At 37.2% G+C, this 15,389-nt stretch overlaps 1 protein-coding gene across 1 annotated transcript in view; it reads left to right on the top strand.

Annotated features, from left to right (window-relative positions):
- Nucleotides 1–15,389, top strand: part of AOPEP (aminopeptidase O (putative)) — a 202,189-nt gene that overhangs the window by 172,205 nt on the left and 14,595 nt on the right. The window contains exon 14 of the mRNA XM_081318746.1: nt 7,570–7,686. Within this exon, the coding sequence (XP_081174872.1) occupies nt 7,570–7,686 (117 nt within the window). The remainder of the gene's footprint in view (nt 1–7,569; nt 7,687–15,389) is intronic.

Raw genomic sequence — 15,389 nt, 5'->3', positions numbered from 1 at the left:
ACACATTTGGCACAAACAATCATGGGAAAAACGATTATTTTTTTCAGGCTAGCTTTTAAGCCCTCTATTGCTTTGGCAGTATCTCTCACTGATGCAATTTTTCCTACCAGCCGAGTTTACTATATTTTTATCACTTATCTTTCTTTTCTCTTTAACTCACTTTGTTTGTTAAATTTGTATTATGCTGCTTGGCCAGAGGTCTGAAAATTTCTTACAAACATCCAATTCAGTGCAGCAGGCCTATATTTTTCCTAACCTTTTACATAGAGATAGTCCTCGATTTACGATCACAATTGAGCCCAAAATTTCTGATCCTAAGTGAGACAGTTGTTAAATGAGTTTTGTTCCATTTTACAACCTTTCTTGTCACAGTTGTGAAGTGAATCCCTGCAGTTGGTAAGTTAGTAACATGGTTGTTAAGTGAATCTGGCTTGCCCATTGACTTTGCTTGTCAGAAGGGCGCAAAAGGTGACTTGGGCCACTGCCATAAATATGAATCAGTTGCCAAGGCTATGAATTTTGATCACATGACCGTGGGAATAATGCAATGGTCATAAGTGTGAAAAATGATCATAAATCACTTTTTCAGTACCATTGTAACTTTGAACGGTCATTAAATGATTTGTTGTAATGTCGAGGACTACCCGTATATTAATCTTTAAGAGGTTGAAAGATTCTTATGCTTTAACATTACTGTATAGAGTGGGAGCACATTACACAGGTCATTCATTAGTATCTGGATGAATCCATGTCAGAAAAAAAAATCAATGAAAATATAATAAAGTGATTGGGAGCCTGTGTACAGTAACACTGTCCCCTGTAAACTTACAAGTCTACTTAAAGTGTGCTGGTTTACCATTAGGGATAGTACATCTAGGGCTGCAAAAATTTGGATGAGCATTAAAGGTAAAAAAAGGTTCCCCCGCACATGTGTGCTAGTCATTTCCAACTCTAGGGGCCGGTGCTCATCTCTGTTTCAAAGCCGAAGAGCCAGCGCTTGTCCAAGGACGTCTCCATGGTCATGTGGCCAGCATGACTAGACGCCAAAGGCGCACGGAACACTGTTACCTTCCCACCGTAGTGGTCCCTATTTTTCTACTTGCATTTTTACGTGCTTTCGAACTGCTAGGTTGGCAGAAGCTGGGACGAGTAACAGGCACTCACTCTGTTACGCGGCACTCGGGATTCGACCCGCCAAACTGCCGACCTTCTGATCGACAAGCTCAGTGTCCTAACCCACTGAGCCACCGCATCCCTGGATGAGCATTAGAGGGCAGCAAAGCAGCTTTCTGTAATATTTCTGCTGCCCTCTAGTGTTTTCATAGTTTTTGCAATCCAGATATTGTCACCTAAATTGCCATCCCTTTTAGTTTTGGTAGACTGCCCCACTGCTTTCAGTTGCTTTGAAATTCAACCAGATCCCGTTAGAAATTAAATGATCCCACTTAGAGTTGCAGCAGTAATTTGTGTTATCTCTTATGGGAGTACTCTAAAGTGCATTATTTCAAAATGGTGATATTCTGCCCAAATATCAGTCCTAACTGTTTATTGTTATAAGCTATAAGGAAGAGTCATATAAGCTAGTTGTAGTAATTGTAGCATGGATTTAGTAGAAAAGAATCAGCATGGATTTGCTAATCATGAACTAGAAAACATCACACAAAGAGTTCAAATAATTGAAAGTCTTGCAAATTAATCAACAAACTATCATGGAGAGAATCATGTAATCATATAGATCAGGGGTCCCCAGCCCCTGGTATACAGCCCGGTACTGGCTCCTGGCCCTTTGGGAACCGGGCCGTGCAAGCTGCGGGCACACACGTGAAACCATTTCCTCTCCCCCTCCCACCACCGCCAGCCTGTGGAGTCTGAAAGGTTGAAGACTGCTGACATAGATACACGTCAGTGAAAGGAGAATGCAGCTGAAAAAAGCTAATCACCAATCAAAACATATTTTAAGTTTGTACATTTTTAATATTATTTATATTGTTTTGAGCTAAAGAATGAATTATAGACAACATAGTTAGAACTTAATGTATGCATTCTATCTGAAGGGCACAAAATTCACTCATGGCATAAACGGTATGAGAGAATATCTTGAGGTGGTCATAAATACATCATGAGTCGTGTATGGAACAAGTCCACGTTTATCCTCTATTAAATTCTACTTCTTCAACTGATTAAAAGTTTTAAAAATACCATTTAAAAATCAAATAGAAAGGGTATATTTTGCATATACAGTACATTTCACATATGCATATACGTTTAGTTCATACATGAGAAATGCACATTTTATATGTTCATATTTTCTAATTTCTCCCTAGTATCGTTTGCTCTTAAATATAAAATTCAGGATTGGAGATGAATGGCAGAAGTAATAAGTGGAAGATTCTTACTTTGTCCTATCATTTTGGTTGCTTTTTAATAATTTTTCAAAATCTCAAAATTTCAATGGCATAACGCGTAATGATATGAATTTCACAGAGGTAAACTGAGGTCGTGTGGTTACCTTGTTTCTACATTTCTTTGCTTAACTTGGCCAAACTCAGAACACTGATGAAATTTTAAACAATAGTTCCTTGTACAGTTAACGTATAAAGTCAATGCCAAAGGTACATTTCAAAGGAAACCACAAGTCAATTTTTAAGTCTGGTAAATGGCAGCAGTTTCTATGGAGAAAGAAGAAATATTTATAAAATAACATTATGCAACACTTGAACTTTGATTTATTTTCAGAAGTAGACAGTGATTTTCCAAAAGCACCCCACTATTTCACTTTAAACAGCCCCACAAACAATTGTATTATATAAATGAAATTGAGCAGACACAGTTGTTTAAAACTGTATTCCTCAATCTAAATACGAACCAAACATGTAAATTCAAGTCTTATATTTCCCTTGCCATCATAAACGTTCTGCAGTTGAAATCTGCACATCTAGAGTATGGGTTCCAGAATGCTAATTGGTTTGTTTTCTTACTGCTACATTTAAGATTTTATATTCAAAGTACCAATTTTTCTAAAAAGCTACCCGTTTCTGTCACAAGCCCACTGATAAATTTCACTAATCTTCACTGGAACTTGGGTAAATGTGCTTAAGTTGTAGCTTTAACTATATGCAAGATGGATATTGTCCATCTTATGATTGTATCATTTTTGTGCCTTATTGATTAAATGGTAATGTCACAGATTGCATTAAGAGGGATAACTCTGCATAGTCTGTAAGTACTGAAAAAAATAAATTTGCATAATGACCTATTGCTTTAATTGCATGAACCTGGTAAATGGAAACAAATCATAAAGAAATGTAGGATATCCTAGCACAGGGGTGTCCAACCTTGGCAACTTTAAGACCTGTGGAATTCATCTCCCAGAATTGCCAAGGTTTGATACCTTCTCCTAGAGTAATAGAGAAGCAAACAATCTTTTCTCCCAGTTTTAATATATGATACCTTTTAAAGGTTCTCCATAGGAACCTGGAATGTAAGATCCATGAGTCAAGGCAAGCTGGACGTGGTCAAACAAGAGATGACAAGACTGAACATCGACATCTTAGGAATCAGCGAACTAAAATGGACAGGAATGAATTTAATTCAGATGACCATCATGTATACTACTGCGGGCAAGAATCCCTCAGAAGAAATGGAGTAGCCTTCATAATCAATAAAAGAATAGGAAAAGCAATACTGGGACACAATCCCCAAAATGACAGAATGATCTCAGTTTGAATCCAAGGCAAACCATTCAATATCACAGTAGCCCAAGTCTATGCTCCAACCACCGGTGCTGAAGAGGATGAAATTGATCGGTTCTATGAAGCCCTACAGCACCTTATAGAACTAACACCAAAAATTGATGTCCTTATCATCATGGGGGATTGGAATGCTAAAGTAGGAAGCCAAAAGATAACCGGAATAACAGGCAAGTTTGGCCTTGGACTACAAAATGAAGCAGGGCACAGAATGATAGAATTTTCTCAAGAGAATATGATAGTGATAGCAAACACTCTTTTCCAACAACCCAAGAGACGGCTCTACACATGGACATCATCAGACGGTCAACACAGCAATCAGATTGACTATGTGATATGCAGCCAAAGATGGAGAAGCTCTATACAGTCAGTGAAAACAAGACCAGGAGCTGACTGTGGCTCAGACCATGAGCTTCTCGTTGCAAAGTTTAGGCTTAAACTGAAGAAAGTAGGGAAAAGCACTAGGCCACTGAGGTATGAACTAAATAATATCCCTGATGAATATACAGTAGAGGTGACAAATACATTTAAGGAATTAGATCTGATAGACAGAGTGCCTGAAGAACTATGGATGGAGGTTCGCAACATTGTCCAAGAGGTAGCAACTAAAACCATCCCAGAGAAAAAGAAATGCAAGAAAGCAAAATGGCTCTCTGAGGAAGCTTTGCAAATAGCTGAGGAAAGGAGGGAAGCGAAAGGCAAGGGAGAAAAAGAAAGATACGCCCAATTGAATGCAGAATTCCACAGAATAGCTAGAAGAGATAAGAATGCCTTCTTAAATGAACAGTGCAAAGAAATAGAAGAAAACAATAGAATAGGAAGGACCAGAGATCTCTTCAAGAAAATTGGAGAGATGAAGGGAACGTTTCATGCAAAAATGGGCATGATAAAGGACCAAAATGGCAGGGACCTAACAGAGGCAGAAGAGATTAAGAGGAGGTGGCAAAATTACACAGAAGAACTATACAAGAATGAACTTAACGTCCCTGATAACCATGATGAGGTGGTCACTGACCTCAAGCCAGACATCCTAGAATGTGAAGTGGGCCTTAGAAAAGCTGAGCAATAACAAAGCTAGTGGAGGTGACAGTATTCCAGCTGAACTATTCAAAATCTTAAAAGACAATGCAGTAAAAGTGCTACGCTCAATTTGCCAGCAAATTTGAAAACTCAACAGTGGCCACAGGATTGGAAAAGATCAGTTTACATTCCAATTCGAAACAAAGACAGTGCCAAAGAATGTTCAAACTGTCGCACCATTGCACTCATTTCACATGCTAGTAAAGTTATGCTTAAAATCCTACAAGCTAGATTCCAGCAGTATGTGGATCGAGAACTACCAGAAGTACAGACAGGGTTTCAAAGAGACAGAAAAACTAGAGATCAAATTGCCAATATACGCTGGATCATGGAGAAAGCTAGGGAGTTCCAAAAAAAACATCTACTTCTGCTTCATTGACTATGCTAAAGCATTTGATTGTGTGGATCACAACAAACTGTGGCAAGTTCTTAAGAGTACCAGATCATTTTACTTGTCTCTTGAGAAACAGTGAGAACTGGACATGGAACCACTGATTGGTTCAAAATTTGGAAAGGAGTCCGGCAAGGCTGTATACTGTCGCCCTGCCTGTTTAACTTATATGCAGAGCACATCATGAGAAAGGCAGGGCTAGATGAATCTAAAGTTGGAATTAAGATTGCCGGGAGAAATATCAACAACCTAAGATATGCAGGTGATACCACTCTAATGGCAGAAAGTGAAGAGCCTCTTGTTGTGGGTGAAGAAGGAGAGTGCAAAAGTTGGCTTGAAACTCAACATGAAGAAAACCAAGATCATGGTATCTGGCCCTCTCAATTCCTGGCAAATAAATGGGGAAGAAATGGAGGTAGTGACAGATTTTATTTTCCTGGGCTCCAAGATCACCGTAGACAGGGACTGCAGCCAAGAAATTAAAAGATGCTTGCTCCTGGGGAGGAAAGCCATGGCAAATCTAGACAGCACACTAAAAAAGCAGAGACATCACCCTGCCAACAAAAGTGCGTATAGTCAAGGCTATGGTCTTCCCAGTTGCAATGTATGGCTGTGAAGTTGGACCATAAGAAAGCCTGAGCGCCAAAGAATTGAAGCCTTTGAACTATGGTACTGGAGAAGACTCCTGCGAGTCCCTTGGACTGGAATGCGATCAAACCGGTCAGTCCTAGAGGAGATCAACCCTGACTGCTCTTTAGAAGGCCAGATCCTGAAGTTTAAAGTCAAATACTTTGGCCACCTAATAAGAAGGAATGACTCACTGGAGAAGAGCCTAATGCTGGGAAAGGTTGAGGGCAAGAGAAGAAGGGGACGACAGAGTATAAGGAGGCTGGATGGAGTCACTGAAGCAGTAGGCGTGAGCCTTAATGGACTCCAGAAGATGGTAGAGGACAGGAAGGCCTGGAGGAACGTTGTCCATGTCGCGATGGGTTGGACATGACTTCGCAACTGACAACAAGAACACCTTTTAAAATGACTCTATTTTGATTTACAGAATGGAATGGAATGGAATGGAATGGAATGGAATACAATACCATACCATACAATACAATACAATATTCTTTGTTGGCCAAGTGTGATTGGATTCACAAGGAATTTGTCTCTGGTGCATAAGCTCTCGGTGCTCATACAAGCAAAAAAGTGATAAATCATAAAAAATAAGATACAATCATAATTCATATGATACAGCCAACAAAGTGATAGTTGTAAGATATCAATAGGAATAGGTAATAGAAAAGATGGGAGGGAGAATAGTAATACAGGCCTACAAAATGGTTAGATATCCTTAGAGATTATAGAATCCAGTAATCTATACTCTTGGAGATGTTATAGGTAACTATAAACATACAGATAATTGCAGTATGTCTTCTCCAACTGTCCTTCATTTTGGAGCAGTTCTGTCCTGATCTTCCATTATTTGGTTATGTTGGATCTGTAAGCTAGAAATTTTATGCACAGAATTATCTTTTCTTTTTGTGGAATGAAAACATTGGCTACACAAGAAACCACATACTGCTTTTTAGAACACCAAACCTCCCATTCAAATGGTTTATTTCCTGTCCCTTGACCTTATTTTCAATATTTTTTTCATATAAAGAAAGCAGAATAAATGTAGCACTTAAGAACTTGTTGCAATGGTGGTTTTGTAATTTTTCTCTGTTCATTTTCCCTGCAATTAAATCCCTCATTTTCTTCTATTGTGCGTGCAGTAAACTAGAATTATTTATACTCTTAATTGAAACTTAAACCCACTGATCATAGGGAATTTACCTCTGAATAAGTATGCTTAGAATTGCACTAAAAGGGGTAGATGGATAGATGAATATATGGAGATAGGGATGCATGTGTGCATGCAAATGATATTGTTGCTATTTCAATTTTGAAAGAGAAAGTTGGATAAATTTGTATTTCTGTTTTGTTTTTATTTAATCCTATATATATATATTAAGATCTCCAGGAAGTGATGCAGTATAATTTGTGCTTCCGATAATTTTCTATGAAAATTACATAATGTGTTATATTTTGCAATATTCCATATATTTCGTATAGGTTTAATCTTACTTAAGTAAGAATTGGACAAATGAACAACCTCTCACTTCATTTTGATAAAGGAATTTCTTAGAATAATGACACAAGAGTGTTCCTAATGAACTCGCACATTGTTTTTATATATTACAAGCACATGGTATAATTTCATAGGTTATCTGAGGCTAGTCACTGGCTATCCTCTTTTATTTGAATTACAAAAACGTTATAATTTTATCTCACAAGCTATTTATTTTCTTTTAGCTTTCCCCGGACCAGCTGGTCTTACTTCTGGAGAGTCTCCTGCAGAAGAGGACATTCTGTTCAAAAATGTTGGAATACTTGCAGAAAACCTATCACCTGCGTGAGCAGGATGCAGAGGTAATCCAGTTATAGACACAGGGAGCTCACAAACTAAGCCAATAGCATGGAGCAATTGTATTCTGTTGGATGCAGGATTATTCTGTTGTTGTTGTTGTTTTAAAATCAATTTTAAAAATTTAAATTTGTCCCGAAGGCAATACAGGTAGAGCATGAGTTGCATTGACTAGTTTCAGTTTTACAGGCTATGTTTTTAATAAACATTTGTTTTTAACAAAGCATGTGTGTACATGTATGCTTGCATAGTTTGGTTAGTACAGCCAAGTCACATCTCTCCACTGTGTCTTTGCGTTTGAAAAATACACACATCTGGAAATGATATATGCCTTATTGTGGATTCGTTTTCTTTTTACTAACTGTGTACCTGTTTATATTTGTGAGTAAAACTGCTTTTTGTTTATATTCAACTAAATTGTACTCAAGATATATTTCATTGGAAGTTTATGGGAAAAAAAGTAAAATGCTTCTTTTCATTCCGAGTTCCATTCAAAAACAGATCTTAAACAATCACATAATGTACAATCAGTCATTTATTAATTGATACCTGTCCATTCAACCCATACAACTTCTGGGTAGTTTATAATTAAGAAAGGAAAGGGAAGGAAGAAAAGATAGATTACAATTAAGAAAATCAACCCCACCGGCCACCATAATAACTTCTGCTGGCTAACCAAAAAGAAAGAGAAATCACAGCCAAAGGCAGTACAGATAGCAGCTAAACACATTTTCAAAGCAGTCTAAAAACTGTGCAAGTGTTTATGGGAACTAAATCATTTACAGGGCCTGTCTTTAAAATGATCCAGAAGCTTAACTTAATTCAAAATAGACTATAAAAACATTATCTAGGAATAGGATTATTCTGAACTTTTATTTATTTATTTTATGTTTAATTATATATCAGATTTAGAGACCACCCATCTCACTCACAGAGCGACTCTTGGCTGTGTACAATTAAAAACATAAAAACCAGATAAGTGCTGTGCTCCAATAGGAAGCAGTTAAAACAAAATAAAATTTAAAAAGGATAAAGTTAAATATCTCATGGATGCTTGGGAATTTTCCAGACAAATTCCGTATTGGAAAGGGTTTGCCCCCTGCCAGGTACTTGGTAAATTGTACAAGTAGTAGCTATTCTTCATTTACTATTTAAAGATTAGGCTCTTGAAGTCTTTGATGGCGATCCTTGTCCGAGTGACACTGTCAAGTGAGATATGAAGAAGGGCTATAAATCAAATCAAAGTCCCTCAAGCAGGTAATCTTCAAATATTAAGGATTCCAGAATCCCAGACATCGGCATTAATATTCAGGGCAACATATTTGCTCATTTGTGAGTCTATGAATAGATTTGGAAGCTTTCTGCCTTGTTAATTGTTTTTTAGATGATAAGCATACATTTTTTTATTATAATTCTTAAACTGTTGTATAAAGTGCTTATAGAACACCTTACGGAAACATTCTATAAAAAAATAGCACTACAAGCTTCACATCCCTCTTCCCTTTTAAGCAAAGATCCTGGTTTGAGTGAATTGCAGCTAATGTTTCATCTGAATCCTACATTGGATTTAGCCTTCGATATAACTACCAATCCCAAATGAAATGAAGCATAGTTTGTCTGCATTCAGATAATAAGGAAACTGTAGGTAATCCAAGTGAAGGAGAACAATTCAGAACTCTTCTTTGTGGATGTCTATGGGGATTCTCAGTCATCCAGGTCATGGTTGTCCCAAAGATGCTTTTCCAAACACAAGTGGACTTCGTTTTTCCTTGAAGGTGTTTTCGCTTCTCATCCAAGAAGCTTCTTCAGAACTGCTTCTTGGATAAGAAACGAAGTGTCTTCAAGAAAAAACAAAGCCCAGTTGCCTTTGGAAAAGCCCCTTGGGTCTTCCTTGTGGTCATTTGGAGGAAGAATAGAAGTGGATAAGGCTGAAAGGAGACTCTTTTACCACAAAACTCACCGAATTACAGAGTTGGAAGGGATCTTGGAGGTCTTCTAGTCCAGCCCTCTGCTCAAGCAGGAAACCCTATACAATGTCAGACAATTGGTTATCCAATCTTTTCTTAAAACATCTTAATGTTTTAGCATTACTGTACTTATGCAAGTAGTAGCTACTCTTCATTTACTACAAGCCTCCTTTCAGAATGTGATTTTTGTTTTGTATAATAACAAAAGGAAGCATCTGCACTAGATTTTTTCCCATAAATAGAATTATATGTGAAACAAAATTAAGACAAAGGCAGATTTTAGTTTGCTGCAGTTGTAATATCTTTTAATAGTTACTGCAATGTTGATTGAAGCTTTTCATAGGTCAGTACATAAAATTGAAAACTCCACAATTGAAAATTGTCTCCTTCATCCAAGGAGATATTTAAGATAATAGGTAATGTTTATTTCAGCTTTAATGTATTTGTTGTTTATACATGTCCTAAAGGCCAGATTTATTTTTAATTGGCCTTGAAACACACTTTGCTATTTATAGAAATTAAGTTATATTTAGGGTATATTTTAATCACATACAAATACCAAAGAAATGTCAGGACCTCTATATCTGGAAGAGAAATAACTGAGAAGGTAGCATCAAAGCTGTGTCGCCTGTGTTGTGGTTACGTGCCAGGACACCAAGACCTATGTGAATTTTTACACTAAACTGATTTTCATTCTCTCCTGGCATAAATTGTTCCAAATGTACTTGGGTATGTGTCTGCGTGCGTATGTGTGTGTTGAAGGAAAGCCACAATCTCTGTGGGAGATACCGGTATATTACTTCAGCTTCATCTTGCAAGGTGAAATCAAGGGCTTCACTCTAGCCTTTAAGAAAGGCAACTGACATAACATTACTGTTACAGTTTCTACAGCTACTGGATAACAAGCACCTACAGTCCTCAAAAGGGAATGTTGTGGTGCATACTCTTGTCTGCCTAAACAAGGAAGTTTCTGTAGCTCAAAACACATTAAATCCCACAAGGAGGGGATTTACCTCCTCTCCTTGATCTGTCAGACAATAGAGGACATAAAAAAGAGGTTCATCAGGGATGCTTCCTTGTTTCTCGGGATGTAAATGAGATGGTGGGAAATCTGTACTTTCAATATTTTGCTAATGATAAAGTAAAATTAGCTCATCTGGTCATGTTTCCTGTCTGATTTACCTGGGAAGGTTAACAGTATGATGTCATCACATATCTAGTTATAAAGACTGCAATCTTGCTTAGCAGAAGTAAGTACAGTGGCCTTTTCTTCTGAGTAAACATCTCCTTAGTTAGTTTCCATCCATTGCTTCTTGTCTTGCCTTTTAGTGCTTTGGAAAATGGGTTGGCTCCCTTTTCTTTATGGCAGCCCCTCAAATACTGGTATACTGCTTATCATGTCAACCCTAGTCCTTCTTTTCACTAGACTAGACATACCCAATTCATGCAACGGTTCTTCATATGCTTTAGCCTCCAGTCCCCTAACCATCTTTGTTGCTCTTTTCTGCACTCTTTCTAGAGTCTCAACATTTTTTACAAAAACTGGATGCAGTATTCCAAGTGTGTCTTATTAAGGCATTATATAGCAGTACTAACATTTCATGTAATCTTGATTCTATCCCTCTGTTGGTAGTTGCTGGCTCATATTTAAGTGATTGTCCACTAGCACTCCAAGATCCCTCTTGCAGTTACTGCTATTGAGCCAAGTTTCACCTAATCTGTACCTGTACATTTGGTTTTTCTTGCCTAAGTTTTTTTGGTTACAGCTGAAGAGGATTGCCTTTGAATGTGCCTTTCATTGTGCAAAAGGCTTGTGTATGCACTGGTTTTCAATATGCATTTTCTTTGCATGGGATGTCTTATGCTGTATTGATAGCAACAAGGAGGAAGGATTCAAATGGTTGCCATGTATACTATATTTTTGGACAGTCTCAATGAGAGAATTAGAACAGGTTTGAAATTCTATACTTTGTAGAATATATACAATGAATTTTGGAGATAAGTTCTTCTACTGTATTAAAAATGAAATGAAACATCCTTTCATGTAGGTTCCACAATTTTCTCTAAGGGACAAACAGGGAATTACCAGAGAGCACCTGACTATTTTGCTCTACATTTTCTAAGATTCATTTTAAGTGGAAGGACAAGATTAAGGCTGAGCTCTATTGTTTCCTGGAAAATTATTCTCAAAACAATGTTTTCACCAGCAGACCTTGCAAGATATTAGATTTATCTAGATATTGGGAGTCAGAAAAATTTAATAACTGTCTTTCAGCAGCTCCTTGACCAACAGGGTGAGCTGGAGATTAAAATAAAATTGAAATATATTATTTAGTTGTTTTTGAAAACAATTTTAATCTAGTTATAAACCACACAGTATAAGTTTATATATTAGAGTAATTAGAATGAATGCTATTATAATCTTGCCTTACTATGGACAATAAAATAGAAGCAAAGAGTGTAATAATTTAACTCTGTATATATTTAGACTAACTCAGAGACTCACTTCTGGGTAATTATAAACAGGATTTTTCTATCCACTTTTTTAAAAAAAAGATACTTAAAAGCACAATCAAGGAAAAAAAACAAGGAAAAACAAAAGAGATTTATAAGCTATATAAAATTTTGTGAAACCTTTGAAGAAACATTAGGGTAGTGCTCCAGTTGTTATAAAAAAACCTGTTTTCTTGTGTTCAATTTGACAAGGTTAGAGATTGAGAAATCATGTGTGTGTGTATGTACACAATCTTGTCTAGGCTTATTTACCATTCCAGTGATCTTAATAAATGGGTGTAGAATTGGAAAACTGACAGGTATTAAAACTTCAAATAACTTCATTACAATTCTTCAGTATGTTGGGGAATAGTATGAAGAACCTGGGCCTCCAAAGTCAATTCTGTATCAAAAGGCAGCAATGACTCCGTGACAGTTTTCACAAGAAGTGGGATTCCCCAGTGAATTGGAGCCACTGACCAAAATCATGAGAGGCTAAGGATAAGCTGTAGCTTACTGAAGGGAGCCCTTGTTTGATCTATAGAAGATCCCACTTCAGACAGGCTTAATTGCAAGAACTTATCTAGTTATTTCACTGATAGGTACAGAAGGCATCTTCTGTATTTCTAATTTCACTTATCCCCCCGCCTCCCCAAATTAGGGTTTCACTGTCAGGAATCAGTGAAATCAAGCTTCAGCTCTTATTCTCAAAGAACATTAAAATATGTCATAGTCCCTCTTGTTTTTCCTTCCAAAGAATTGATCACTGGTTAATTTTCCTGCTTTTGTTGCTAGTTGTAGATCTCTTATTTATTTCTTGACACTTCATGTCCAGCAGTCATAGAAGAAAATATGGACATTATTTACAAAAACTTAGCCTCCTGTTATAATTTGCTGCTTTTTTTGCAAAAGGTCTGTCCAACAGAGTAAAGAGTATAGAAGAGTATTTGTTGTTGTTGTTGTTGTTAGTTGCGAAGTCGTGTCCGACCCATCGCGACCCTATGGACAATGTTCCTCCAGGCCTTCCTGTCCTCTACCATCTTCTGGAGTCCATTTAAGCTCACACCTACTGCTTCAGTGACTCCATCCAGCCACCTCATTCTCTGTCGTCCCCTTCTTCTATTGCCCTCAATCTTTCCCAGCATTAGGCTCTTCTCCAGTGAATCCTTCCTTCTCATTAGGTGGCCAAAGTATTTGAGTTTTAGCTTCAGGATCTGGCCTTCTAAAGAGCAGTCAGGATTGATCTCCTCTAGGACTGACCGGTTTGATCGCCTTGCAGTCCAAGGGACTCGCAGGAGTCTTCTCCAGCACCATAGTTCAAAGGCTTCAATTCTTTGGCGCTCAGCCTTTCTTATGGTCCAGCTTTCACTGCCATACAATAGAAGAGTATAGAACCCATAAAATACAGAGTATAGACAACTGGAAGGCAAAACTGAACATCAAAGCTCTCATCTTAATGCTGGGATTAAAAGAATAAAAAATAAAATCTGCTATATAAGCACAGTAGGAGTGCTAAATAGGGTGTAGACAGGAGAGCAGAATGTGACACCACCCAAAGTCACTTTTATCAGGGAGATGGGCAACATATAAATTTGATAGATAAATTATATAAAAATTATTTTGATACATACTTGGTATGTATTGTGTTGCTTTTGCTTATGTGGCTATTGTAGCCTGTACAGGTAAGTCAGCATTGGATGAATGACATGACCAAATTACAAACTAAGAAATCCCTTGCTCAAACCTTTTTTCACTTATTCCTATTTGAGCCAGTTTGTGTTATTTGATAATTAGTAGTAGTTTGGGGCCTGGGTTGAAATTCTTTTGAAGGCCAGGTAATGCTGCTTTTTCAAGGGAATTAATGAACTTAGTGGAAGAAGATAGTTTTGCTTGTCACATGTCCCTACGTCAGACATTGATAAATTCAGTAGTAATGATATTAAAGAACTCTGCTTGATCTTCTAGGGAGGGATGGGAATACTTAAATATTTCACATAGATTATGTCAATATAAGCTAAATGTTACAAGAGAATTTGGCTCCTGCTGAAAACAGCAGCTTTATTTCACTTAATTTCTCCATCTGAGCCATCTAATCCAGTTAGAAAAAGGAGAAATTGGCAAAAATCATTATCCATGTTGCCATCAGCAAAAATGCCCTGAGCAGATCTTTGCTGAGGGCATGTTCCTGCCAACAAAAAAGGATATAAATCTGGTGTACAATTGTTGTTGACATCATCATAGTTGTCAGACAGAATTGCAAGTTCAAATGGTAAACAAAACATGTTCCATCAATTTTATAGATTCATAAATATGATTTGCTATTACAGTAAGCCCTTGATTTACAACCAGAATTGAGCCCAAAATTTATGTTGCTAAGTGAGACATTTGTTAAGTGAGTTTTACAACCTTTCTTGCCACAGTTAAGTGAATCATTACAGTTGTTAAGTTAGTAACATGATTGTTAAGTGAATCTGGCTTCCCCATTGACTTTGCTTGTCAGAAGATTGCAAAAAGGGGATCCCATGACCCTGGGACATTGCAAAAGCCATAAATATGAGTCAATTGCCAAGCACCTGAATTTTGGTCAAATTCAGATGGGGATGCTGCAAAAGTCATAGGTGTGAAAAACTGCCATAAATCACTTTTTTCACTGCAGTTGTACTTTGAATAGTCACTATGTAAACTGTTGTAAGTTGAGGACTACCTGTATTGTTGTTATTATTCAACTTACTGTCCTACCAAAGTTCCTGGAATTTGGAATTCCCCAAAATTCCAAGTTAGCACGCCCATCTTTGAAAGACCTCAAACTGGGGAAGACGAGTTTCTATCAGTCCATCTCAATCTAATTCTCAACTGGGGCCCAATGTCTGTGAAGAATTGATAAAGGCAAAGAAAGTTAACTTAATCCAAAAGGCTTCACCTGGTTCTGGCTAGTCAAAAAGCAGATCAGGAAGTGAAGAGATTGGATGTTCCTCATGGTGTCTATAATTCCAGTTTAATACACTGGCCAGCAGTGTATTTTAAACTGATTTTGGAGTTGCCGTTTAAGTTTTATTATTTCAGGAATTCACTTTTTTTTCCTACCAGTGGATAATCATTTTATTGCTTTTATCACAATGTATAAACTGTTTTTCTGCCCCCAAAGTCCCCAAACTAGTATGCACACAGACATACATGTAGAAATGGAATTAGGCCTTTAAAACAACAAATCTGAATAATACTAGCAAAATTAAGAATACAAAGTGTGC

This window comes from Vipera berus (assembly GCF_964194415.1).
Source record: "Vipera berus genome assembly, chromosome: 2".
Taxonomy (NCBI): Eukaryota; Metazoa; Chordata; class Lepidosauria; order Squamata; family Viperidae; genus Vipera; species Vipera berus.
Note: the sequence above shows the minus strand (reverse complement) of the source record. Positions and strands in the feature narration are given on the sequence as shown.